Genomic DNA, 27,835 nt, shown 5'->3' with positions numbered 1-27,835 from the left:
TCCGCGGGGCGAGCCAATGGCCAAGCGGCGGGGCGGGGCGGCGGCAGCGGCGGGGCGCTCACGTGACGGCGCTGCGGGGCGGGGCTGGCGGGGGCGGCTCGTGGCGGCGCGGCCATGGTGAGGGGCGGCGGCGGCGGCCGGGCCCGGCTGGGGGGGAGGCGAGGCGGGAGGGAGGGGGCGGCGGCCCGGGGGCAGCCCAGGGGCAGGGCCGGGCATGGGGCTGCAGCTCGGGAGCGCCCTCGGTGGGTGGGGGGGGCCCGGCGGCCGCCGCCCGGTGCGGGGGGGCTGAGGGGAGGGGGAGGGGAGGCGGAGGGGAGGCCCCGGTAACGGCCGCCCCGGTGCCGGGGGAGGCAGCGCCCGGGGGGGGCCTCGGGGCGAGGAGCGCCTCAGCCCCGGCTGAGCGCGGGGAGCTCCCGCGGGCCGGCGGGGCTCGGGGCCGCCTGGCTCGGGGTTCCCGTGGCGCTGAGCGCTCCGCGGCGCTCCGGGCACTGCGGCTGGGCCGCGCACCGAGCCCCGTGGAGGCAGGGCTTGCCCAGGGCCTGGGCCTCTGGGGCCGGTTCGCGTTTGGGGGGTGGCGGCTGCTGGGACGGGTTGGCGCCGGGCCCGCAGGGGCGTGTGTGCGGCGCTGACCCCCGGCGTGGGGCTGGGGAAATGAATGGGGACGTCTGATCGGGCAGGGGAGCGCTGCGTCCACCCACGCTGCGGTCCCTGTCCCCCCGTGCCAGTGCCCGTGGCGGCTCAGAGGCTTCCTGCTGCTCGGCCTTTCCGTGGGAAATGGCCTCAGCCGTGCCTGCTCTGGTGTCCTCTTTCTGATAAGAGCTGATAGCAGGTGACTCAGGAAAAGAAAACCCAAGCTTCCAGCTATTAAATGTGGGTTAATCCCCTCTACCAGCCTGGGCTCCATGGCCATTTCCAATGGCCAGGCTTCATTTAAGCCTTGAAGCAGCGTGCAAGTACCCTAAACTCGACTTGGATTTCTTAGACGTTTATTGATCGTTCTCTAAATAAAAAGCCCACAGCCCCTGGTTCTTGTTAATGTCTCCTGGCTTCCTGTGGCAGCAAATGCCAGCTTAAACATGAAAAATAGTAAATGTTAAACATGAAAAATGTTCTCTTTGGCTCACCTTCATGCTCTGTTGTGTGACTTAACAGAAGTTCTGGGGTTGCCTTCCTTATTGCAGGGTTGTGCTTCCAATATGGTACAAAATGCTTTATTGTTAATATCGAGGCACCCCGCGATGTTTGCAGTAATGTGTTGTGTGCGCTCTGGCTCCATCAGTAGGATGGTGATTGTCATGATTTTCCTCTGTACCTGACCTGTCCTCTGTCGTGGGTAACGTTCATGTTAAATGTCTTGATAGTGACGGGGTGGCAGTCCTAACTGGGAGGAGGCAGAGAAACATGGGTAAGTCTTGTTCACTGAGGTACTAAACACAAGCACGTGAGTGAACAAAAGGAAAAGTCGTATGTGGAATAGGCTGGAAGTACATCTAAATCAAAGTGGAAGTATGTCTAAATCCAAGTGCTTTATATCACTTGGAGAGTTGATGAAAATGCACTTCAGAACAGAAGTGAAATCTTCTGCTCTATTATGTATACTCTGTGTTCAGCTTAAGATACCGGCTTTGCCAGAATACAGACTGCTTGTGATGTTCCACAAGCTTGCCTTGAATCCCATGTATTTTAATTGTAGATAATTCTGTTAAATGCAGTGATTTACTGACAGAAGTGAAATGAGCGTCTTGTCAACGCAGTGACCCAAAATGATAGTCATCACGAGTGCTGCAAGTCTGAAGTATAAAACAAACTATGAATGGATGTCTTCTTGGGGAGATGGGTGTTAGAAACCAAGTAAATCCTACACAGTAGGTGTAATGTTAACTGTGTGTGTTCAAGAGTTATTACGAGGTTGAGCATGGTCGAGAAGAACGCTTGCAGTATGCTTCACTAATTATCCACAAGATTGCTGCCTGGCTGATAAAGGTGTGTGCGTGGGGGTAATACCAGTTAAATTCTTCCAAGCTAGTTTGGGGCAAAAACATGATTTTATTTTTTTTTCCCCAAGGCAACTAACTGTTTGCTAGCTTCAAACTGGCAGAAAGCAGCCTTAAGGCTTCTCACAAAAAAAAGCACACCATTAAAAAAACTACCAGACAAAAAGCTCCAACACAAGCCATGCCAAATCTGTGTGAATTAAGCTGCTGTGTTGTGACTTCCTTACTGTGGCTGTGGTAAGGTGCAGCAGTGCGATCTTTGGATACAGGAGAAAGCTACAGTTTCTTGTACAGCAGCTGAAGATGCAGCTGAGAGGCAGTTCTGTGTCTGCTTCCCATTGCTGCTCTTCCTTGTGGCTTCCAAGGAGAAAGGTTGGAATAAGTACCGTAGAAAACTTTGTTCACCTCAATTTTTTTCTTCGAGGCTTGTAGCGTATCTAAGGGGGGCTAAGGCCCAAGCATGTAAGTCTGAGTGGCTGCAGAATTGATTTCCATTTTCTTGTGTGCCTGTGGTAGTTCAGATCTCCCTGTACCCGGTGCTGAGAAGGCAGGACAGGACCTCTTGTGCCTGGATGAGGGTGCTGCTGCTCTTCCTCCCATGGCCACGCATCCTCCGCTTCCTCCTGAAGATTGGTGTTTGCAGATTGGAATAGGACTGCACAGTGCAGTTGTGTTTTTGGTTAAATAACACTGGAAAATACCTTCTTCGGTTACTAGGTTCCCAGCTTGAAGTGGATGATAAAGAGCATGAGCTGCGTTATTCAGCATTGCGTCTGACAGAACTGGTTCCTAGCGTGACAGGAGCCATGCCATCTGTCCCTGGTAGTCCTTGCTTTGTGTTATCTTCACTTTGTTTGCCTTCTGCTGCTTCTTCCACAAACTTCAGGCTTGTGTGTCTGGCACCTGATAATAACCAGGTCACATGTGGAAACACTGTATAGTTTTGAAGCTTATTACAGTAAATAAAAAGGGTTAGCTGATGCTTTTCAGGTTTCAAAGTCTGAATGTTTAAGGAAGAGCAGGGACTGCTGTTCAGGTGTTTATCTCCTGTAGAAGCCAAGCTGCTACAAACCCAACAGCTCAGTGCAGTGGCATGCTGGTTGCAATCACGGGTAGGTTATCTCACCACCTGTGCGATGGTGAAATGCTGCCATTGCCCAGCACCGTGTAGTGAAGGCAGTCTTGCTGTGAACCATCACTTTCCAGGCTGGTGATAACAGGGAAGTGCTTTAATGGAAGAACTCAGAAGTGTCCTTGCTGCAGTCCCAATGCTAAACATCCTGTGGGACCTTGTTGCTCAAATGTAGAACAGGAGTGAAAATGGCATCAGTGGCTGGGCAGCTCTCCCAGCACTCTGTGGCCTGGAGCCCTGCAGGCTGCGGGACGGGGTTTGGGAGGTTGTGCCTGGTGTTAACATCACTCCGCTCCTCTGACTCGTCCTTCAGCACAGCGGCTTGTGATGTGGCTGGGTTATGTGGTGTCTGGGTCAGCAGCGATGTGTGTAAAGCACTCGTGTGAGTTCAGGGGGCTGCAGGGCGTGACAAGCTTTTTGGCAAGGATGTAGTTCAGCAAGCCAGTTGCGTGGTGTTCGGATTTGGTCGTTGCACACTCGTGCCAGCACTGTCAGTTTCTGTTCCTTAAAAGTTGGATTTGTCATGGGAATAAAGTTCAGTGCTGAGCAGAAGGTTCTTTGGGGAGAGGGCGCTTTCAGTCCGGGGCTGCCTGGTTTGTAGCTGCTGAACGGCCCAGGCGATAAGGCTGCCTGCCCCTACTGCTTTTGCCTTATGCTTAAATCCATTTTTGGAAGGCATGCACTTTGTGGTTAATTATAAAGAGAGCTTTGTAATAACGGGTGCAGTCACACTAATTAGCAGAGGCAACTTTTTCTGTTGACAAAATAGAGGTGTTAATTAGTTATTGTGCATGGTTTGGCCATTACTGAGACCCAGAGAGTCACAGAAGAGTTGGCTGGAAGGAACTTCTATCTTGTATGGCTTCCTGCTTGAAGCGGGATTGCCAGCGGTGTTAGATCAGATCAGCCTGGACTCTTGTCTAGCTGAGGGACTGAAAACCTGCAAGGGCAGAGATTCCCCACCTGGTCAGATGAGATCGAGGCAAGAACAATATTGCTTGGCACTGTCTGCTTTCTGTAAATAGAAAGGGGAAGTAAGGAGAATGTGTGAGAGATGCTCTGTAGGACTCAGGGATTTGCAGTTACAAAAAAGAATCAAGTACAGTGGTGGATATGGGAGAAAGGAGAAAACACGGGTGTGTCAAGGCTGCAGTGCCCGATCACTGTTAAATTGGTGTTAATTTTTTTTTTTTTAATGAAATTATAATATTGGTTCTTAAAAGGTGTTTACAGGGACTCCAAACACGAGTTGTGCAACAGAAATGAGTACTGAAGATCCTGTTTTTAAGAACATTGGGGTGATGTAATTCATGGCCTGCTAGCTTGTTATCGAGATAGCTGGCTAGAAAGAGGAGACCGGGAGCTTTCTGTACACGGTGGGTGGGGGGAACAAGCAAAAATAGTTGAGAAATTACTGAGGCTGCAGACATGGAGAGCCAGCTGTGGGCATGACTTGTACGTAAATGGTATTTGTCAAGACTGGAGGAGATGTAATTGGGACACGAAGTCAATGCTTCCATCTCTGGAGCCCCAAGATTGGGAGAGGCTGGTGGGCTCTAAGGAGGTGTTGAAGATCAGGCCAAAGCACTAGGTGGATGGCTGCAGGGAGGCTCTGTTCTGTTGAGTGCAGCATCAGTTACTGGAGTCACTTACAAGGAGGTGTGTACGGAGTTGGGTTTGAATGGAAGTACACTTGGACATCTTGGAGGGTAACTTGAAAGAAAGACGCCTGTGGAAACTAACCTCATCTGTCGGGAAGAGGGCAGGGAGTAGGTGCAGTGGAAAGGGCCCGTTAACAGCTGGGCTGAGGGGACACCGAAGTCTGTCAGTGTAAAGAAAATGCAGTATGGTCCTTGGAAAAGCAAAAGAGCTTGCAAGTTCTGAATGTCAAAGGCCTGGAATATTCCTCTTTGAGGAGGAGGGTCACTGGGACAAGGAGGGGACATTAAGAAATGACGATTCTCTTCAGTTTTCTATTGCCTTTGGCGAGTCATTCCTGCCTTCCAGGAGCTAACTGTACTTTATCCTTTGCTTTGCTTATCTGGAACTTGTCCTCAGCAGAGCTGTGTGGCTCAGATAGCAGGTTGCTGATAGGTTGTGACTTGTTGTGATCTGAGTGCTCCAGGCCTTGCTTTGAGGAGTAAGGATGCTTCGGTGCAGTGATGTCTTTGTGTTCTCACAGAGCTTTTTGTTGCCAGATACTCTGATTGGATTTTTGACCTGCAAATGCTGGAAAAGAAGGGCAACACTGACCTTGTTCTTTGCACTCTAAGAGACAATGGTGCTCAGAGGCTGTCTGTAACTAATCTCTTCCCTGTGCTCAAATTTTTGCAGAGTAAATTTCCCTTAAATATCACATAGCTATTTGACAGCTCTCAACTGGTCATACTGCAGTGCCACTTGCATTGTGTTCTAAACCATGGGGAACCGGTTTGAATCAAGTCATAAGCAGATGATAAAAATAGTCTCTTTTTTTTTTTTTTTTCTTCCAGCCAACAACACAGCAATCTCCTCAGGATGAACAGGAAAAACTCCTGGATGAAGCAATTCAGGCTGTTAAGGTGCAGTCTTTCCAAATGAAGAGATGCTTGGTAAGAATGTGACATTAAAATGCAATGAAGCTTCTCATCTGTTAGGAGTGAAACAGTAAATCAATACTAATCTCTAGTGCTGTGAGGAAACTTAACTCTTTATGCATCCTTGCAAATGGATGAGGCAGCTACTCAGTGAGACTGAGCCTTCGGTATTCCGTATATGCCTATACCTGTGTTTGGCACAGTGTTTCTCAGGATAAATGATAAAGGTGCATCTGCTTCGGTTTGTGCTTGCATTTGAGTGAGGCTAAACGGAGAATGTGCCTGCCACTTGTCACCAGAAGGTTACTGCTCAAATGCGTTGTACATGGAGCTATGTGATGATAAAATATATCCTTGTCTGTGTTCAACGTACTGGTGTTTATTCACTGTAGTCTTTTTTCATGAGCCACAGACTGTGATGCTAATAATTCATTATCTGCTGAGTAGGATAAACGTAGTAATGAACTGCAGACTGATGTGTGAATTCTCCTGTGACTGGAAAAGAAACATTGACTAGGATAGTACTGAGATATTTGTCTTGACATTTTAGCCAATGCAGCAACACAGTATATTGTGAAGCTTTCTTGGGTTTGAGAAACTGCTTAAATCAGCAATGAAAACTTAAATATTCCTGTATGTTTTCATGGGGCTAGCCAGGCTAAGTTTGTAGTTAAATGACAATAGCAAGAAATGTAATGCCTTTTCCAGTTTTACACTGTGTGGAATGCTTTTGAAATCTTTAAAGTAGTTGCAGCTGAACTTTCTACTCCTATGTGTGAGTGGATGACCCTAGCAATTCCTTCCGCTCTCCAAAACTTATGACTGTCTCTTTTGTGTTCAACAAGTATGTTCAGGTGGTAGGCTAGAAGTTTGTCTTGCACCCTGTGATGCCAGGGAATTGTATGCATCATGAGCACATGTTATATGTGGAGTAATAAACTCTCTCCTTCAGAAGGGAAAGAGAAATCTAATTCTAACAGCGGTTTCTGCTGGCAGTGTGTGTCCTCTGACTGCTAGAGGCTTCTTCATGAGATCTGAGCAAAACAACAGGCCAGATAATTTTTAAAAAGTTAATTACTGTTTGGCTTGCTGAATAGAATTTGAATGGTGTGTGTGATTTCTACATAAGCAAAACCTTTTTTCCAAAACTCTTTCTTACTGTATCGTAAGATAGGCCTCCTTACCGCCTTCAGGTGTCATGTTCCACTTAGTTCAGAGGGCAACGTAGTACAAGGTAGATATTTGCTTTAATTGGAAGTATCGCTCTTGTGATGTTTAGATACTTAACCTTTGTATGGTTTCTATAAAAGCCAAAAGTGTAGCATTCTTAAAGACTGCAGTTGCCTAGTATTATTTGTGACAGGCTGTTCTTTTTACCTCCCATAAAGGACAAAAACAAGCTCATGGATGCTTTGAAACATGCTTCCAACAAGCTTGGTGAGCTGCGGACTTCTATGCTATCTCCAAAGAGCTATTATGAGCTCTGTATCCTTTGAAGATTAGAGGATCAAATGGTTGAAATACTGAATTTGGAATGATAAGTTCACTTGATTTTTTTTTGTGTGTGTGTGTGTTATATAAGGACATCTCCTTAATCTTGGATATGTAGTAGCACTTTTCTCCTCTGTTACTTATCTGGATGTATTGTAAGAGAATGTACAATTGTCTGATCATTGTGCAAGTGTTTTTCCTTTGGTATAAAGTAGATCTTTAATGTCTTCCGTATTTTCCATTCTGAGTTTTCATCAGTCTAGCTCTATAAAAATGAGCTCTATTGAAAGTTCTGCTTGCAGTATGCTGCCACAAAAAACAACTGTAAAGCAACTTATTTTTAGCCTTTCGTTTTCTTAGATTCTAACCCTAAGTCAAGTGCCGTGATGTATTTGCTTGTCTGTGCTGCCATACCTGAAGAATGGGAGGCTTTTCACGAAATTTGGGAATTGAATGTGATTATATTTGCATACTGTTTTCTCCACGTGTACTGATGAGGATGAGATTCTTCTGTGACATGTAGTATGCCTTTACTTACTTAGTTCTATTGCATTCATTTGCTTGCTATTTTGACTTCACTTGTGCTTCTTGCTCTTTTCTAATATGCTGAAAATAAAAGTTGAAGGCTTGGGGTTAGTTTTGCACATTTATGTCAGTAGTGATGAATTTTTCTAAAGTACTACACACTTGGGCTTGATTTTTTTTTTTTTTTTAACCTTGTGATTGTATTTGGAACAGCGTCTTTCTTCCTTGGTGTGAATGAGCAAATATCTCTGTAGATCTGTTGCAGACATTCTGAACTAAAATCCTTAACTAAGAGAAAAAGACATGGCAATTTCTGATGAGCTACACTACTTGGAAGTCTACCTGACGGATGAATTTGCCAAAGGAAGAAAAGTGGCAGACCTTTATGAGTTAGTACAGTATGCTGGAAATATTATTCCAAGACTGTAAGTATATATATTTTACTATTTGTTAAAGACTAGTAGATAATAGTCAGATTCTGGGTTCTGATCATAGACTCTGCATTCTTGCTTGGCAACAAGACCTGTTTGCAGCTGTAAATATTACCTCTGCATATCTTAAGAGTGGATTCCTTTGAGACTTCTGAGAGTTAAGCCAAGAGTGCAACCGCAAAAGGTCAGTTCTTGATTGTGTGCAAAAACGAAAACATTGGCAGGAAGGTGGAAGCACTTGGATGTGGAATAAAGCAGACTTCTGGGTATAGAGCTGGTCGGTAGAGAACTAACCAGGTACCTCATTCTGACCAGTAAGATCAACTACATGTTTAGTATGTGAGAGAAGGAAGTTGAAAGCTTTTGTAACTTCTTAAAGCTTTGTGTTTCTGAGTATGTAGTTCTTAGACTATGGATTAACATGTAGAGATGATACTGAAAGGCTTATGTTTAAATATATAGCTGTGGGACTGGAGTGGATCTACTAAATATTTGGGGTTAGGACTTGGATTTTGCTAGGCATTGCAGTTTTTAATTCCTGACCACATGGTGGTGCCAGAAAGAGGCTTTGGGTGTACCAGGCTGCACCCTCATTCAGACTTGAGGGTTTGGTTGCCACAATGTCTTTAGCTCTGCATAATCATTTGCTGTCCTCCTACCTGCTTGATGCAGGCTCTGTTTCTCCCCAGTGAACACTTCTGTTGTATTCATGAAGGCGTATCCGTGCATGAATTAGAGAAGCGTGCAGGGCTTTTAAACCACGTATTTGCAAGTTCTGAGGATTGTAAGTTTTATTTCTCTTAAGCTGAAGGGGAGTCAAGTATACTGGTGCACTAGTCCTTTGTGTCTCACGTGTTCCTTCTGCCTGTTGCTTAACGTAGAGATGCTGATGGAGTGAGTACAGGCCTGGAGACCTCGGAGGAGTGTAGTCCACTTCCTGGTAGACCACAGTGTGAAAGAGGCTTAAGTGCTTCACCATAATACATATCTTATCTGTATGGGCACAGTTGCTTTCCAGTCTTGCAAGGTGTTGGAAGTATAGACAAGCCAGTCTGAAAGCATTCAGAACTCTGTGCATGCTGAGTATTTATACATTTGAGGTATAAAGCCCTGTAATGAGGTCACCTAGCTGTTCAGACTTCCTGTGCTCTGTAGCAGAGGAGAACGGGAGCTGAAAGGTGACACAATATCTGAAGTTACGGTACTTGAAGGTATGGTATGTCATTTAATTGCTTTCTGTGCTTTGATTATGCTGTTGGAGTAGAAGTGGGCTATTGCCTGAAATGCGGTATTGTATTCTTACTTAACTGTTGTTGTATTCTGTGCCTGTTGCAGGTATCTCCTGATAACAGTAGGTGTTGTCTATGTCAAGTCGTTTCCACAGTCCAGGAAAGATATTTTGAAAGACCTGGTGGAGATGTGCCGTGGAGTACAGCATCCTCTTAGAGGCCTCTTTCTTCGGAACTATCTCCTGCAGTGTACCAGGAATATTTTACCAGATGAAGGCGAGCAAACAGAGTAAGACAGGCACTAATCAGCATATTTAAATTTCCTGTATGATTTTCTTGAGATTTGAAATAAGTAGGTATGTTAAAATGTAAACCACCTGTCGAGACTACTGAGTTCTGGTAGTTTTGGAAGGGAATTATTAAGGTTTCCTTACTTAAGTGAGGACATGAACAGTTGTTATGAACCTGGACATCCCACCACATACTTCCCCAATCTCCTATCTTAAAAAAGATATTTACCAGTGGATGGAAAGATGGATACTTTTGACAAGCTTTTCCTGTTCCTAATCTGTTCCTCAATTGCAGTGAAGAAACCACTGGAGACATCAGTGATTCCATGGACTTTGTGCTCCTGAATTTTGCTGAGATGAACAAACTTTGGGTGCGAATGCAACACCAGGGCCATAGTCGTGATAGAGAGAAGAGGGAGCGGGAAAGGCAGGAACTGCGAATCTTGGTAGGAACAAACCTTGTTCGCCTCAGTCAGCTGGAAGGTGTTAATGTGGAGCGATATAAGCAGGTAGGATGTCTGTCCATGCTTTCCAGCTTCTGCTGCTTTTTCCACATGAATTCAAATCAGTGGCCTAGGGATAATAACGGCTGTGCTATAAACTTGATAATCCTGATGCTTCTGAACTGCTATTAACTGGAAGTTCTGAAAGCTAATGGAGCTATATAATGTGTTTACAGGCTAAGGATAGGATTCATGCATTTTTTCCATAAGCTCTTCTGTAGGGTTGGCATGACTTTTTACGACTTCATTTTACTGATTCCCACTTTAATTAGAGAATGAGTTAGAGAGATGTACGCAGTGTTCTGTGGTAGACTTTTAAAGTTCAATGAAGTTATGTTTCCCAAAGCATTTGGTAAGTGAACTGTTCGTTGCATGAAAAGATAGCCAAGCAAATGTGTGTTATCTAAAGTCTGTCCCTTGTAAGTTCTACCATAGCAGTGCTGCTGAGACCCCCGTGTAGTGATAGGTGCCAGCAATGCACATTCCTGAGTTTGAACAAAACAACAAGCATGACCGTAGGTTTTGATTTAACACAATGTACCAAAGTGACAGAGGTTTGGGACCAGCAAATTTTTTCTCTGAAGGATGGAACTGCTGAACACTGAGTCTTTATCAGAAAGTTTTTCATGTGGAGAGTAAGCTGAGAAGTGTTAGAAATACCGCTCTACTTGGATTAAATCCATGTGTGAATATAAAATCAATGGCTCTATAAACACTGCAAGACTTTTCTTATTACAGATCGTTCTGCCTGGAATATTGGAGCAGGTTGTAAATTGTAGAGATGCTTTAGCTCAGGAGTACCTCATGGAGTGTATAATACAGGTAAGCTGCTTAAATTCGGTTACATCATTGATTTTGAACATGGGGACACTTATTCCTGTGCTTTTAGTCAGATTCAGACTACTTTCACCTCTTCCTTGCGAACTGGAAAACTTTGCTGGGTCTCTTACCCAGTGGCTTGATGCATATTACTCTTCAGTGGGTGGGCAGAGAGGAGAGGTATGTGTTCTGTGTGCCTTCCATTGCAGAAACTTGTGAACTATGTGAGTAGCCATGCCTGCAGTAAGAATTGTGGTAGGTAGCTGGGACATCAGCTCACCAGTTTGTCTTGCATCTGTTACTTCATGTACTTACTCACACAAGGTCAGCTCTGGGAACCCTAAATACAGTCTGTCCGGTGACTGTTTTAATATGTGGCTATCTGATTTTCAGTGACTCTGCTGCATTTTGCTGTTGTGCAGATTAAGTTTATAATTGGATGACTATGGATCTCAAATTTCAGGTTTTCCCAGATGAATTTCATCTCCAAACCCTGAATCCATTTCTCAGAGCCTGTGCTGAGCTGCACCAAAATGTGAATGTGAAAAATATAATAATTGCTTTAATTGACAGGTGAGTGACCGGGGGGTGAAAATTGGCTCAAAATGAAATGTGTATTGTACGTAAGCAGATAATAATTCTTCTAGCATTTGAAAGCTTTCAATTTATCATATTTTATTCATGTCTAACTTTCTTTCTGTGCTGTCTTCATCTGCACTTAAAGCTGTTAAGAGTTTTGTTCCTATAGTTTCTGCTTAATGGACTCTTTTACAGCTTCCAATGTATCCTACTTTAAGGACGGATTAAAACTTGTAAACAAATCAAGCCAGGAAACAAGTTATTTAAAGTTGACCAACTTCATGTTTCTAAACTAAAGTGGCAGCAATATTCTGCTTTGACAACTATATCCATCACAGGTACCTGTTGAAAACTTGAAGATTCCTGTAGCTAATCTTATATTTACTTATTCAGAAAAGAGCTAGTAGGAGATGGAACTACCTTAATTTTTAATTTATGTCTAGCTTCATGCCTGTTCTCTTAAGTGTTTTTTTTTTTTGTTTTTTTTTTTTCCCTGTGGAAGTACCGTTTAAAACTGCTTGCACTAAATTCAAACATGGGATGGCGCCACCTTGGAGTATCTTCTGTGTTGTGCATTTGGTGGGGAGGCAAATCTGCCTTCCTTCAATTGGATGTTCATAGGAAATCATTTGGTTTCCTATGGTTTTCTGCCTGGGCTGAGAGTTTTTGTAGTCTTATTTAAAAGTGAACAAACATGGCATGTAAATCTAATTTCTGAGCCTGTCTATTTTGTGAGACTGTCTTCAATAGACATCACAGGATCTTTGCTAGGTTCTTACAATAGCATGTAGCAATGTAATTCTTGTAGGGGGACTTTCCTTATGTGCCTTCTGCTGTCATGTCTACTTAGAGGACTCAAAGAGCTTCAGTATTACTTGCGTAGTAAGCGTTCGGTTTTTACTATTGCAGATGAGCAACAGTAAACAGCTGACTGGCAGTGAACCTGCTGTCCTCCTAGACTTACCACTGCCATGTTTTATTGTTTGGGCAACTATTAGTGTCCTCTGGAGCCCTCTCATTTGGAGATAGGATAAGAATAAAAACAGAACAGCATGATGATTTGGGAACTTCTGCTTTTGACCAATTTTAGGCCAAATGTTGGATGATATGTCTGTATCAGCTCTTAGAATCCATGTGGGATAGATTCTGTTCTTGTGTTTGGATTGTAGTTTGGAACAATTACTGTGTAGTTCAGTTCTGTGTATTTAAGACCTGGATGTGCTCCATACAATAGTGCCTGTTGCATTTCTTGTCTTGATTTCTGGCATGGAATAATTGATACTGGACATTAGTGAGGTGGAGGAACTTGTGAAGCTTTTGTATCAATTTCCATGGGACTTTTCCATTTTAAAGGAATCTTTTTGAGAACTCATGTTGCTTTGGGATCCTTCTTGATTTACTGTGCTGTTCATAGTTTGTAATTATGCTGCCATCTGCCTGCAACTTGATGATATTTTGAAGCCTGTCAGTCTTACCCTCTGAATTGTTGTTGGGAGAAGCTGTGATTCTCCTTGGTTTTAGAAAGTCTGCTTGTTACCACCCCAACAAAATATAAGAGTTGAATTTTTATTTTCTGTGGCAGTGGATATTTTTGGAACCTTAGCCTTTTCTTACCTGCTTTTTTTGTTTCAGGCCCAAAGTTCATTCAGAACTGACATTTATAAACCCTGTAAGAAATAAACTTTAATCAGGTAGTTTTTCCTAGATATTTTTGTATGTCTTTCTGTAATTCAAAGAAAACAATCTCTTAAAAATTAGCAAGCAAGCATTATAATGCTACGTTTTCTTCAAGCTGCAGCTTTGGTAAAGTGCCAACTTTCTATAGACATTATCTTATTTTTTTCTGATTTCTGCAGAGGTGGTGGTTCACGCAACTTCCTCCTGTAATGGGTAGAGGTAGATCTACAACATCTGGGTGCTTGCTGGATAGCAGTTCTCTTGCTTTGCTTTTCTGTTTTTATTGAGGAAAAAATCCCCACAAAGCAATCTTCTCCACTTAAAATGTACTTTGTATTTTGCTCTTTACAAACAGTGGATGTACCAAACATGTTGGTATGCAGTTAGTTTGGAGATGAGGAATATCTGAGTCGTAGCTAAGATTCTCACCACCACCCTTCCCTCACCTTGAGACTATTTTGCAGGAAATGGATGTTTAACATCACTGAGTAGATGCAGAACATTTGCTTTTCCTTTAGGTCACTCTGTAGTTCTTTCTCTGCTGGGGAGACAGAACACTTTACTGTGAGGTGAAGAGCAGAGATTATGAAACTTCTTTCTTGCTCTTTCTTTATCCTGCTGTCACTGTCAACATTCTTTTCCAGGACTGATACTTACCACTCTCGATTGTTCTTACAGCCAACTTCCACAAATGTCCTTTTTGCTTTGTAATAAAGCTCTGCAATGAAGATTGCATATACACCTAAAAGATGCAATTTTTTTCTGTTAGTGTCTGACCCATATTTGAGGAATGGAGAAACTATCCTGACCAAGCTGCTTTTTTTTTTTTTTTTTTTTTTTTTTTAGGTTAGCTTTATTTGCACATCGTGAAGATGGCCCTGGTATCCCAGCAGATATCAAACTGTTTGACATCTTTTCACAGCAGGTTGCTACTGTGATACAGGTATGCTGGGTGTTCTTGCATGCGGTCAATTTTTTTTTTTTTTTTTTTTGCAAAGTTATATGCTTTTAATCAACTCAATGCTGTCTTAAATCTCAGTCTCGCCAAGACATGCCCTCAGAGGATGTGGTATCCTTGCAAGTTTCTCTCATTAACCTGGCTATGAAATGCTACCCGGACCGTGTTGACTATGTTGACAAGGTGTTGGAGACAACTGTGGAAATATTCAATAAACTTAATCTGGAACAGTAAGTAAATGTCTGTTGCATTCTCTGTGGAGTGGTAATTACTTTAAATTCTTGACTTCTACTTTTAATCATGTTTTTGTGAGATAGGAAAGAGTCATGCTTTAGATGTGGAAGATTACTACTCTTGGTTCGAGCTATAGAAATTCATGATAAACTGCAGTGGGGAAAGTATGAGCACCCAAGACTTACTCATCCGTGCTTAAATCATTCTGCATAGCTGTACAGATGCACAATGTGTATGCCAAGATGTGTGTAGCTGCTATCTATTCATCCTGTGTGGCACTCTAGAGTTTTTCTCATACTTTATTTGCAGACATAGTCTTTCTGCTGTCAGCAACTTAAATCATGCAGTTCCCATTTTATGTCCCAAAGAGCAAGATATGACTTATTCTGGTATTTTATTTCAAATCTTCCTAGCGGTTGGTTGCTTAGATGTTGTGGTATACATCAGAATTGGTATCGAGGCAGACTTTCAATCTGTCTCTGTGTGAACTAATAATTAACTGTGTTTTTACATCTATTTTCTTTTAGTATTGCAACAAGTAGTGCTGTTTCAAAGGAGCTGACTAGACTTCTGAAAATCCCCGTCGATACTTACAACAATATCTTGACAGTTCTGAAACTGAAACATTTCCACCCACTCTTTGAATACTTTGATTATGAGTCCAGGAAGAGCATGAGTTGCTATGTGCTTAGCAATGTATTGGATTATAACACAGAAATTGTATCCCAAGAACAGGTATGACATAGGTCAACTGACATAGAAATTCTAGGTATCTAAACTACTGTTTGAAGAGTTGAAAACATGCTGAGTGACCTTGTGCAGAGCATGCTTAGTTTCCATACCCCTTCCTCCCCTATCTTACTAGTACAGGCTTTGTTCTGCTTGATAATTCTGCTGCCTGAGTTCTCAAACACCTTATCTTTACACATCTTCCCTAACCTCACCCTGGAGACTACTTCTTAAGTTTGAACAAAGACCCTGAATCCCCTTAAAGCTAGGGCATTACCTAATGAGGGTTGGATAGTACTTCTGGAATCTAAATTTTGTTTGTACATTTATGCTGTTCCACTTCTGCTGAGAAAGGACTCTTCTTCAGCGAATAAGGCTAAAGAATCGCAAAGCATCACCAGTTACCAAATGTTCCTAGTGCTTTGTCAGCACAATGAATAGCTGTAAAGATGTTCCCAGTTGCTATCAGCTTTTATGTTCATAGACTACTTGGGTTTAAACAGAGCTTATGTTACATTTAACAGGTTGATGCTATCATGAATTTGGTATCCACGCTGATCCAGGATCAACCAGATCAGCCTGCTGAAGATCCTGACCCTGAGGACTTTGCTGATGAGCAGAGTCTTGTGGGAAGATTTATTCATCTTTTACGATCAGATGACCCTGACCAACAGTATCTGGTATGGCATCAGTGCTTCTGAGTGTGTTTGTGCTCTGTGAAGTGTCAGTTTTGCATACCTTACAGTAACGGATTTAGTGTGGCTGGAAGCTGGAGTATCACCGCTCTGGCACTACAAACTCAATACAAAATGTATAACAGTGTGAAATGCTGTTTATTTAGAAGTAGCGGGTGAGGACTTGAAAACAATTGTGGATTTAAATTTCTAGTCCCATGAGGTGGAAGTTCGGATGTAACTATATTAGTTTGTGGTAACTCTTGATTAGTATTCTACTTCATATAACTATCTCTCTAAAAAGCAGTAGGTGAGATTTGGATCACTTAGGTGTTTAATTTCATGAACTTTTTTTGTCTCTTACAGCAGCCTGTACAAAAGGACAGCTCTTTCTGCATTTAGGTTGACAATAGAATATATCTGATGCAGTTTTTAAATGCAAGCCAAGGCAAATTCCATCTCACTATACAGTCCAGACTGTATCTGTAGTTAGTATAGTACAAGTGTTGCCTAACACTTATTAAACAGCTGTAGGAAAAAGCTTCATCACAGAGCTCACAAAAAGCTGCATGTGCTGCACAGATGTAATTCTTGTAAAGCAGCTTGTATGTTTTCTCCCCACACACACTGAAGACATTGCCATTGCAACTTACTTGATTACTCCATGTCTTTCTGATGTTCCCATCTAATAGTGCAAATTGTTATAGGTACAAATAACATACCTCTTTCAAGAACTCTCTAAGCTTCCAGTGCTTCTGTTTTTAGATCTTAAACACTGCTCGGAAACACTTTGGTGCAGGTGGGAATCAACGTATTCGTTTTACGCTGCCACCATTGGTTTTTGCAGCATACCAGCTTGCTTTTCGCTACAAGGAGAATTCCAAAGTGGTGAGTTGACCTCTAGATACCTCTTGGATGCTTGTTTCTTTTTGCTTCTGTGTCTTTAAGAGGAGGGGAGGCTTTTTTTTTTTTTTTCTGGCTACAGCTAATAGTATACTAAGACTTGATACAGAATACTAGTGTTTTTTCACCCCTCAAAGTAAGGTTTTACTGGAGATGTGAATAATTTTTAATTTAAGGAGAACTTTTTTTAGTAACTCGAGTTACCTCAGTATTTGAGGAATACTTGTGTATTTGAGGTGAAACAAACTGGGTAGTTCTGTTTAGTCCGAAGGTGACTGATCATGTTTTTGCATGTAGACTAGAGAACTACGAATCCTGCAAGTGATGGTGTGAAACTAATTTAAATCTAGACACTGAACTTCAGGAGGTTCTAAATATGTAGTTATGCTATTGTAATCCTAAAAGCAAGTGTTTCTCTAGAGATTATCTTGTACAATACTTGTGAAAGTGCACACTAAAACAATCACTATTCCATTTGTCTCCTTGTAGCTTTCTTACTGGAAGTGTTAGCTTAAATGTGTGTTTTTCCCTTATTGTGAGGAAATAAATGAATGCTGTTTGTTTAAAAGCACTTCAAGTTGAATGTTTTAAAATCCTCTTGTACTTCTGATTAACGTTCCAATGAATGACTAAATAGTTTTTTTTACACTTCACTACTTCACTAATTAGGCTTTTGCTCAGTTATGTTTTAAGCACAGCTGTGGTAATTGCAACTCAGTGTAGACTTCTGAGGAAGGTTTCCATGAGCTGACAGGAAAAATAGATGTGAGCTTTCTGTAAGTAGAAAAGAGGCTTTGTGAAGACCCACTGAGGTCAACACATTACTGCTAGGGCCATCTATACCAGCACACTTAGCTTCAGCAAGCAACTGATTGGAGCAGCATGCAGAAATCAACAGATTGGAGCACTTAACAGATTCTGTTTCAACCCAGTTTCTTTTTCTTGTAACAATGGTCTTGTTCCAGCTTTGACTCATTTCATTTCTTTAGGATGACAAATGGGAAAAGAAGTGCCAGAAGATCTTCTCATTTGCTCATCAGACCATAAGTGCTTTGATCAAAGCAGAGCTGGCAGAGCTGCCTCTCCGTCTCTTCCTACAAGGAGCGCTAGCTGCAGGAGAGATTGGCTTTGAGAATCATGAAACTGTGGCCTATGAATTCATGTCCCAGGTAAATGTCCACCTGTTAGTCACTGTCCTGCAGTACCTTGAATTTGGTTTGGGTGAGCTTCCTGAACACTGGAAGTTCTAGTGTGATTAAAACATCCAAATCGACAGCTAGCACTATTAGATAGAAACTCCTGGTCTTCATTCTTGCTTCCTGGAATTGAGCTCCATTGCTACTGGTCTGAATACTCAGTCTGATAATGTGGGGTGTGCTGCATTGCTGCTTCCTCCTCACATAGTTGGTTTGCTGGAGCAGTGTGGCTTTCTCAATGTAGAATGCTCCTTCATTGCTTCTAAGATCTCTTCCCAGCTCCTCTTGTCTAGCTAGTATTGTCATGATCACAAGCATTCTTCAGAGGTTCTGTAAAATTTGTTTATTGCTGTCACGTTGGGCTTTACTAGTAAAAATCCTTTTGTTGAAACATTATTGGTAAAGTAGATTTTCAGAATAGGTAATAACTTAAGCCTTTGTTGTTGCAAAGGTCTCCCCCATCCATATCAGATTAAGAACTGACTTAGTTGATGGTATCCAAATTACAGGCTTTGTCCTAATCTTTCCTCTAATGCCACCATTAATGCATTGAAATGAATCGCTGACAACCTTGTGCCTTTCCTTACTATGTTGTGCTGTGTCACAAGGGCCACTGATAAAATTCTGAAGATGAGAGCAACATGACAATTATGTACCTTCTACTAGAGATAATGGTTTGAGATTTTCAGTCTTGTGCATTCTCTGAAGGTGCCTTATCCTACACAGCAGCAGTGCAGACACTTCTTACCCACTCTGTAGTCACTGACCTACCACTTAAATTTTTGCTGAACTGTAGTGTGTATTTCAAAGAGCCAGATCCTCTTCAGTGACTATTTCTGCTGCTGAAGTTTCTTTTTTGAACATATGCTTGAAATAAGGAGAAACTCAGTCTTCAAATACTACATGAGGATTACGTTCCTGTACTATTACTACTTAAAGAAGTATTTCTTTCAAGACTCGTTTCCAGTCTGTGACTTTAACTTGATTTTGACAGTCTCAACAGAAGATCTCAATTGTGCGTGAAGTTTTTAACAAATATAAAACGGATGCTTTATTGTCATGTGACATGCAAGTATATTTTTTTCCTGATGCTGTTCTAAAGCAATAATTAAGACTCTTGCCTTCTCCTTTGACTAGGCCTTCTCTCTATATGAAGATGAAATTAGTGATTCAAAAGCACAGCTGGCTGCAATCACCTTGATAATTGGGACATTTGAGAGGATGAAGTGCTTTAGTGAAGAGAACCATGAGCCTTTGAGGACTCAGTGTGCATTGGCAGCTTCTAAGCTCCTTAAGAAACCAGACCAGTGTCGGGCTGTGAGCACTTGTGCCCATCTGTTCTGGTCTGGCCGAAACACTGACAAGAATGGAGAGGAGGTAAAAATAAATACGAAAATAAAATTAAAAATGAAGTGACAGCAACATAACACATAACGCAGCTATGTAACTTGGGTCACATAGCTGTGCCTTCCTTCTGAAGGCACTCACTTCTAATGTGGATATGTCACTTTGTGGTGCAGATATGGTTGGAATGTGTTCCAGTGTATGAAGCTTATAAAGCTTACAGCAATATAAGGTGCATAAATACGAAAGTAAAGAAACTCAAAAGTGGAAGTACTGTGCAATTTCTGTGAATGTCAAGGAGTTTAAGACTGGCTCTCCAAGTAGTTTGCTGTGTTTTGCCTGTCTGTATAGTAGCTGTGTTTGTGCATAAACTACTGAACTTTGGAGATGCAAATCGAAGATAAAAGGCTGCTTTTCTCAAATGATCTGTTGTATTTATGAAGAGCTCTTTGAAATCTTCTTTTAGTGCACATTGCCATATATGTGGCAAAATTGAGTTTATGGTTTGATACTTGAAGGCTTTCAGCAGCTGTTCATATTACTGCTTGATTTAACAGAATGCTTACCCAGACTATTAAGTCAGGAAAGGTACAGTTCTACTGACAGCTTATTCTGTACAGTTGGTTTTGTTCTGTGCAGTCTGTTTTTGTAGTAAACTACTGGGAAATGCCATTTATGTGCAAAGGGAAACAAGTGCTATTGTTCCCTATGGTTCTATGTCTTGTAACTATTTTGTTTTTACCTTCTAGCTGCATGGAGGAAAGAGAGTGATGGAATGTCTGAAGAAGGCTTTAAAGATAGCAAATCAGTGCATGGACCCTTCTCTGCAAGTCCAACTGTTCATAGAAATTCTGAATAGATACATCTACTTTTACGAAAAGGAAAATGAGGCAGTGAGTTGAAATATTCTTTATTTTTTTACAGAGCATTTATTTAAGTTCTTTATTCATTTATACCCCAAATCATATCTATTCAGCGTGCTCAGTACCATCTCTTGAGAAACACAGGTTCTAGTAACTAACAGAATAGTCAATTTTTGAAATGCTAGTAAAACAGAAGTCTCCACATTATAGGTAAAACTTAATTCTTCCTTACACGAGGAACGAAAACACTGAACATCTGAAATCTAGCCCTGAACTTGTGAGACTTGGATACTTGAAACGTGTGTTCGACAAAAACTGACTAGGTCTTGAGATCCTGCTGTTTTCTCATCTAACTTCAGAGGTATCTAACTGAAGAAGGACTCAGGGAAAGATGATTCTCACAGTTTTTCAGGGTCACTGCTAGGAACACTCAAAAGACTGGTGCAAGCTTTATTCTCAAGAGACTGGTATAACATCTCATATGCCAGTCTAAATTCTGCATCTGAAAACTGGGATAGTAGTTGCAGCATACTTTTTTTGTTACTACGTAGCTAGTAAATTTATTAAGTTTGAAAAGCTGCTTGATCAAATAGAGATCCATGTCCCTTCTTAAGTCATCATTTAATCAGAAGCAAATGGTAATAAATCTCTCTCTAGACATTGCCTCTGAACTATAGGATTTTTACGGATTTGCCAACTTCCAGCATCTGAACTGACTTCCTGCTGTAGTACTGTTCTAGAATAGGAAATGCTCTATCTGTAGATGAAGGTGAAACACTGAGTTACAAAGTACTGAGCAGATGTGTAAGAATAGTCTCTGATAAAGAGGTGGTCTGCAATTCATTTTGTACTACAGTGTTTGGTGTAATGCTGAACTTGATACTATAGTCAGCTGTACTTTCCTGGGTAGTGACAAGGTCACTAATAACTTTAAATCTGATACTGCCATCCTGACTGACTTCTACAAGACACTGCATAGACAACTTGATTGTGTGCTTTATGTGTTTAAAGCTTTTTGTGTTTGGACTGAATTAACTGGAGAGAAATACTGTGCTAAAAGTTTAATAAAAAAAAAAAAAAAAGTGTAGGCTCTTATGACTTAAGGGGCTGTTCACATTTGCTGGGATCAGGGGGAACTTAGAGAAATCCAAAAATGGAAGTATTGGGCCTCCTATGAGGAGCAAGAGAAGGCAGAGTCCAGTAGTTTGTCTGCATACACTCTTACCAATAATACTATTGATATTTGGACAGTTCTTAGAAATACAAAGTCTATTAAAACTAATATTTACATGCTCGTACATAATTGTCAATTACTTTGGTTATGTATATCTTCTCCTGTAGGTGACAATTCAGGTTTTGAATCAGCTCATACAGAAGATAAGAGAAGATCTCCCGAATCTTGAATCTACTGAAGAAACAGAACAAATCAACAAACACTTTCACAACACACTGGAGCACTTGCGTCTGAGGAGGGAATCACCAGAATCTGAGGGGCCAATTTATGAAGGTCTTGTTCTTTAAAGAAGATATGCACTGTACTTCTTTCTTTTCATTTACGTACATTATGTTTTTTTAAGATAGATTATAGATTGTGCCTTTCAGAAATGTCAAGTTAAGTTAACATTCATGTGTTCAGTCTGACACTTCAAACACTTGTGTTGAGTACTCTAACAAATTTGAAAGGTTGCACCAGCAACTACAGGTTTCATCAGTTAGCATGGCTGAAACTTTCTTTGGAATCTGTGACATGGTAGGGCTCTTCTGTTTCTGATTTCTCTTGTCTGTTCACTGTTGCTTCTGTAGCACTAGAGTTCTAAACCGGCAGTGACTGTCACCTGAAACTGTGAGCGATCCTTACAGAGCATCAGATTTTTTGGGATTATTGTATGTAAGGTTCTGCTTGTGCTTTCCTTTTAATGCAAGTTAAGACTAAGTGTAATATTTTTCCCTAAAACCTAGAATATATTAATGCATGTTTGGAGAGTTTTAAAATACCATGTTCAAAAAACAGAAGTTATATTTTGCATATTAAGGCTCTGTGACATTCAGTGAGGGCCAATACTGTGCACAGGGCATATTTATCAAGATAATTTTGTTCCAAATAGTATAAAAATAGAGAAATTGCCATCTATATAGATATGTATAACCTTCATTACTGTAAATTTAGGGGAAAATGCATTACACAAGTTTATTCAGTATCATGATTTTGCACCAGTGAAACAATAAAGTTGCTATTAACACCTGTTGTTTCATGTCTGTTCAGAGCCCTGTTGAACCTAGTGCTACCTTCTGATAAAAGCCAAGGAACTTCTGCTTTGAAGAGACAGAAGAATGATGCTGAGAGGATGTATGTTCACATTTCAGAATACTTCCTGACTTGAGATTGGTGCAGAATCCCTGTAGGTTGTAGGTCTATGCTAAACAGACAGGTGCCAATTAAATGACAGAGCTGTAGAAATTTGAGTGGTAGAACCATTCCCAGTGGTAACTCTTGTGGAGATTGATTTAGTCCGTTACTTAATGCCAGTTGCTAAAAACTAGGTTGAAATGTCTCTGCTTTACTTTAACTGAACACAGTGTTCTAAAGCTACCTGACTGACTTCCTCACTCCCTGTCTTGGTTACTGCTACTAAAACTGTCCAGGCTCGATTGGATAAGGCAGTGAGACCTTGGTGGGTTGTCTAATAACTTTATCACCATGTGTTTTTGGTGGGCAAATACGATCCTAGGAAACCTAAGAATTATGGAATAGATGACACTTAGGTCATTGCTCTGCTGGTTTGGAGGGGGAGGTGGAAGAATGGGGAGAACTTAACGACCTCACTTGGCTAGTGGTGTAACTAATGCTATTCAAAAATGTTTATGTTGATCTGTATTTGTTCATAGCATCGCTCATTTAAAAGAACAGGTTAAAGCAGATTTTATGTTAGAAAACATCCATAGCAGAACACAATTATAATGTTCATGTAGATACACTCATATAGTCAGAATATGCTCTCTTAGCTTACAATATTTGTGAACCGTGTTTGTTTCATTCTCACGGTCAGTACTTGTAACTCAGGAATTACCTTTGAAAAAGAGTTTTGTGGTTTCAGCTGCAGTTACCCAAATGTTATAGACTGGAGCTTTTTTCCACGTGCCATTTGATAAGGCTACAAAGTTATGACTTCCACAGTTCTGAATTACTTTTACTGGAGTTTTGACAAAGTAAACTTCAAAATTCTGTCCATGAACTCTAAGGTCAACTGTACTAACATGCATTTTGGCTGTGGCAATGGACAGCGGTGGCTGTTCAATAGTTATGACTTGTCAGAAAAGGAAAATGTTTGTAAAACAGTGTAGAAGATGCATGTATTGGTGGAAGCAAATTACCTTTTCCACCCAAATCAATGCTCCCTTACTGCTATACTTGCTCAGCTTCTTTAGTAATCTGGCTGTTCTGGCACCTCTTGTCCCATGCTGTTCCTAAACACTACTCTTCAATTGTTTCATCTGTCACAATCTTATCTGTTCTACTCTGGGGGGCAGTACTGTAGGCACTGCAAAATACCCTCCCCAAAATACATGGTACACTTAACAGCTAAGACACCCAGAGGTCCTTAAAGGGTGGGGCTGAGGATAAAATATAACAGGCCCAAATTAACACTTAATGAAATTCCTTACTAGTAATACTTTGAAAGTGAGATCCCTCCCAGTTACGGGCTATGAATTTAGTATTCCCTTTTTGGCACTCTAATGCTAGTGCACTATCACCAGAAATTACGCTGTTGGCATAATTCCCAAAGTTTTGAGAAATTGCCTTTGTTTTCATTGCTTATGTGTTTCTCCAGCTACATGAATGACTGTATTTCTATACATTCCTAAATATCTATGCTTGTATCTACTTAGCAGTATTCCTTTAAACTCCCAGTGTACTTACTATTTGCAGGTGAGTATTAGCCAGTTTATGTTCATACTGAAAGCAAGATACACTTCTGTCAAATTCATTTCTTTTCACATAAAAATATGAGGATGGATTTTGGCTTTTCCTGGGCACAGGAGTTTTATAAAGGCTTTCCTAAAGCTCATGTGGCACAGTGGGTATAGAATAGGGTTAATGGCTGAATTTACCCACAAAAGCCAAAATGAAGTCTCATAGAGTGAATGTAGCACACAGTGCCCATGACAAGCTGCTCTGATGATCATCAAAAGCGTATATGGTGCCCAGCACAAACCAAACACACAGACAATAATTGCTAAAGACTTTGCTACTCTTTTATCCCGGGAAAGTCTAAATCTATTTGCCATAGTGTTAGCAATGTCCACTCTGGTGGTGATGTTGCATATGTTTTCTGCAGCTTTATAGAAATTGTTCTTACGAGGTTTGGTCTCGACATCCACCTGAAGTGGTGGAAGGTCTTGATTGACATTCAGATTTAATGACTGATTGTCAAACTTATGTAGTCTGAGCCTTGGAGCCTTTATGGGGGGAGAAAGGCTGCTTGCTCTCTTCTCGTGTTTGTGTCTGTTAGAAGGTTTTACAAAAAATATGGTGTGCTCCCTTTTTTTCCCTTGGAAACTCATTTCACAGTCCTCTTGACCAGGTGATATGTTTTCATTTCTGAGGGATGTGCGTTTCCTAATGTTGAGGTAAATACTTAAGTTAAAGTATGTAACGGTGATGAAGGGCGTAAAGAATTCAATCGTAGAGGCAATCATTAGGAAGTACCAGTTGTAGAAGAATTCTGCATGACATTCTCCTTCAGGGAGGATGCTCTTTTGGGCAATGTACTCCCAGCTGAGAATGGCTGGACCGTAGAGAAGAAAAGCAGCAACCCATACAATGATCATCTTCAATATTGCGTTTCTGGTCATCCCTTTCTGTGCCCTGTAACTCACCTGAGAAACACAGAAGTTACATATATTAGTAGTATCTCAACAAGTACTATTGGTACCTTGGAATGTGGCCCTCTCAAGTTTGACGGTCAATGATGATATATTGTTTTGGAGATAGGAGTTATAACAAGCTTATGAGAACCACAGAAAAGGTATGTGTGAAATATCCATTCTAACAAACATTATCAAGGTGACTGGATGTGTTCTGAGAATGTGCATCAGATCACAAGCTAGAAAACGAAGGCTTTTCCTGAGCAAGTATCCACTGCAGTTTCTGGAATTGGTTGTCACTAGTTGCTTATGTATTCTATGGCATTAGCTGTGGCACCGGTTTATAGCTTATCTAAAGATGTAGCCCTTTAGAATTCATTTATGTATTTTAAATTAAATTATTTTCATCTTTTATTAAAAGAATATAGCATGCATGGATATTCTTTTAATTGCCTTTCTCAATGTGAAAACTGCCTATAAAAATAAATAGGTAAGCTTTTATTTTTGATATCCCTAATTTCTTACTTTTCTGAGTTACTTGCAGAAGTACTATGTGCAAATAAGATTTACAGATGGAGTGTTGTGGTCTGTGAAGTGCTTCACAGGAAGAGTAATTACCCTTTAGGAAAAATAGAGAATCTAAGATGCAAAAAAGTAGTAAGTATGCCAGTAATATTAAGTCAATAAGCCTTGTCAGCAAGAAAATTGAGTAGAATCTTAAGATCATCTAACATGCCGTATTCTAATTTCCTGGTGTATTGGACAATGTTCATGTAACGAATTGGAGTTCAGTCTTCACATCTCTACAGTGGCCAGCCTTGTGGACTTGTGAGAAATATTTTGGAATATGAAGTCCTTGAGCTTGAATTCTGTGTAGGATTCATGCCTACTTGCCCCAGTCTGTGGATCTTGATCTCCAAAGCTGTTTTAGTTAGAATACCCATGCAGCTGAGGAATTCTGAGTTTGTCTGAATTGGGTCTAATTTTGCAATGCTTGGCAAGACTGCTACTGAAATAATTAGTAGCCTTGTAGGAAGATTAAAACTTTCACTGAGAGAGTAATTTAGAACTTTATATAATCTTGTTCATATGTTCTTAAACTGCCCTAACCCAACAGGCAGCTTCTGTACTTTTGCTTTGGGAGAGATTTTTATATGAAAGATTAATTTGAAGCATTTCCAGGTGGCTGAATTCTTTCACTTATTACAGTTTCCCCTTCTGTTTCTGAAACTATCCAGTCTATATATTTATACTGTGTGTATAGTCATGAGTGTGGCTTATGAAAGTAAAATTCATGGCTAATACAAAACTTAGAAAATAAAGGAATGTTGTGTTGACTATTTGAGAATTAATCTGTTCATTTCTCCTCTCGGAAAAAAAAAAGTTGGTAAATAATAACTTGCATATAAACCGTTTAAGTGCTCTTGTATCCTCTCTTTGTGCTATTTACTGAAAAGGTATCGCTGCCTCACTGTCATTTATAAAGAGCAATGAAGCTAAACTCATGTTTAAGGAAACGTGGGTGGAACAGAGTGCTGAAGAATAGCTGCAAACTGTGTGTAGAAGAGTGAGACCTATGGGCAGACAAAATGTGTTATTTCAGCACTATCTAAAATATTTAGTGGCATTATGAAGTGAAAATGAAGTTAGGTTTTGTTCTTTGGAAAGTCTAGTCTACTCCTTTTCCAATAACTGATGTGCTGCATGAGTTGAGGCAAGGCTATTTCTGTGGCTGTTGCATCGAAATAGCATTTCGTGCCTTCAAAAGAAGTTAGTTACTGTTAATTTACACTCTGCCACTTTTAAGCCATGCACCGCTGTCTGCACTGATACCTGCTGCAAACAGTTCTGCCCTATGCTGTAGCAGAGTTGCAGCTGGCTACCTTGCTGTCGATAGGTGTATTGCTGTGTTTTGAGGAAATGCTTTGTTTCAGCTGGGTACTGCCTTTTTAACCTTAACCAAGGTGGGGCTGAGGATGAAATAAGTAAACAGTGCTCCCTCTGCCCTTCTAGCTTCACCAGCAGCATATAACACTATTATAGAAACTGGCACAGGTGTAAATGGGAGAAGCACCTGTCCGTCCTGCCCCAGGTGCTCTCTCCCACAAGCAGTAGGTTGTGTCTGGACAGCTCCCTCTCTCCTGTGGCGGCTGAGGCTCAGTTGGGGGGGAGCTGGCAGACCTGAGCCCCCCCTCCTGCTTGACGGGGCAGCCGTGGAGCCCCTGCAGCCCCCCCCCAGTCCATGCAGCTGCTCCAAGCCCTGTGCTGGGGGCTCCCCGCTCCCACCCCCAGCTCTCTGCAGCTCGGGACAGCCTGCCCAGCCCTTACCGCCTTGGTGACGGAGATGAACCTGTCGAAGCTGATCAGGACGATGTTGAAGACCGAGGCAGTGCACACCAGGTAGTCCACCACCAGCCACAGCTTGCACAAGCCCCGGCCGAGCCTCCACTCGCCCGTCAGCACGTAGGGGATGTAGAGGGGGATGCAGAAGCCGCCTGCGGACAGAGCTGTGCGGTGACACCCGCAGCGCCACCCCTGCCCCCCTCCCGCCGGCCCCGGCACTCACCCACCAGCAGGTCGGCGATGGCCAGGTTGAGGAAGAAGAAGTTGCCGTGGCTGCGGAGACTCCGGTCCACCACGAAGGCCAGGATGACCAGGGCATTGCCCAGCACCGTGGCCAGCACCAGCAGCCCCATCAGCGCCGCCAGCAGCGCCGCGGCAGCGACGTTGAAGGGCCCGGGGCGCTGCCCGCCCCCCGCGCAGCCGTCGCCCCCCGCCCGCGGGCCGCCCGAGTGGTTGAGCCACGGCGCCTCCGGGCCCAT

The 27,835-nt window shown here is 41.9% G+C and overlaps 2 protein-coding genes across 2 annotated transcripts; one reads left to right on the top strand and one right to left on the bottom strand.

Annotated features, from left to right (window-relative positions):
- The first annotated feature begins 88 nt into the window (after positions 1–88).
- VPS35 (VPS35 retromer complex component) lies at positions 89–26,353 on the top strand. Its single transcript, XM_032195963.1, has 17 exons — positions 89–117; positions 5,619–5,717; positions 7,091–7,187; positions 8,020–8,143; positions 9,485–9,667; positions 9,964–10,177; positions 10,910–10,993; positions 11,454–11,563; positions 14,093–14,189; positions 14,286–14,434; positions 14,966–15,173; positions 15,692–15,847; positions 16,607–16,729; positions 17,734–17,913; positions 19,078–19,317; positions 20,034–20,177; positions 21,489–26,353. Exons 1-17 carry the CDS (start codon positions 115–117, stop codon positions 21,666–21,668), a joined length of 2,391 nt encoding a protein of 796 aa, XP_032051854.1. The 5' UTR covers positions 89–114; the 3' UTR covers positions 21,669–26,353.
- LOC116494205 (histamine H3 receptor-like) lies at positions 24,126–27,835 on the bottom strand. Its single transcript, XM_032195964.1, has 3 exons — positions 27,580–27,835; positions 27,342–27,508; positions 24,126–25,025 (listed from the first exon to the last, which is right to left on the bottom strand). Exons 1-3 carry the CDS (start codon positions 27,833–27,835, stop codon positions 24,141–24,143), a joined length of 1,308 nt encoding a protein of 435 aa, XP_032051855.1. The 3' UTR covers positions 24,126–24,140.

The sequence above is a fragment of the Aythya fuligula genome, chromosome 12 (assembly GCF_009819795.1).
Source record: "Aythya fuligula isolate bAytFul2 chromosome 12, bAytFul2.pri, whole genome shotgun sequence".
Taxonomy (NCBI): Eukaryota; Metazoa; Chordata; class Aves; order Anseriformes; family Anatidae; genus Aythya; species Aythya fuligula.
This window is presented reverse-complemented; position numbering and strand designations above follow the sequence as displayed.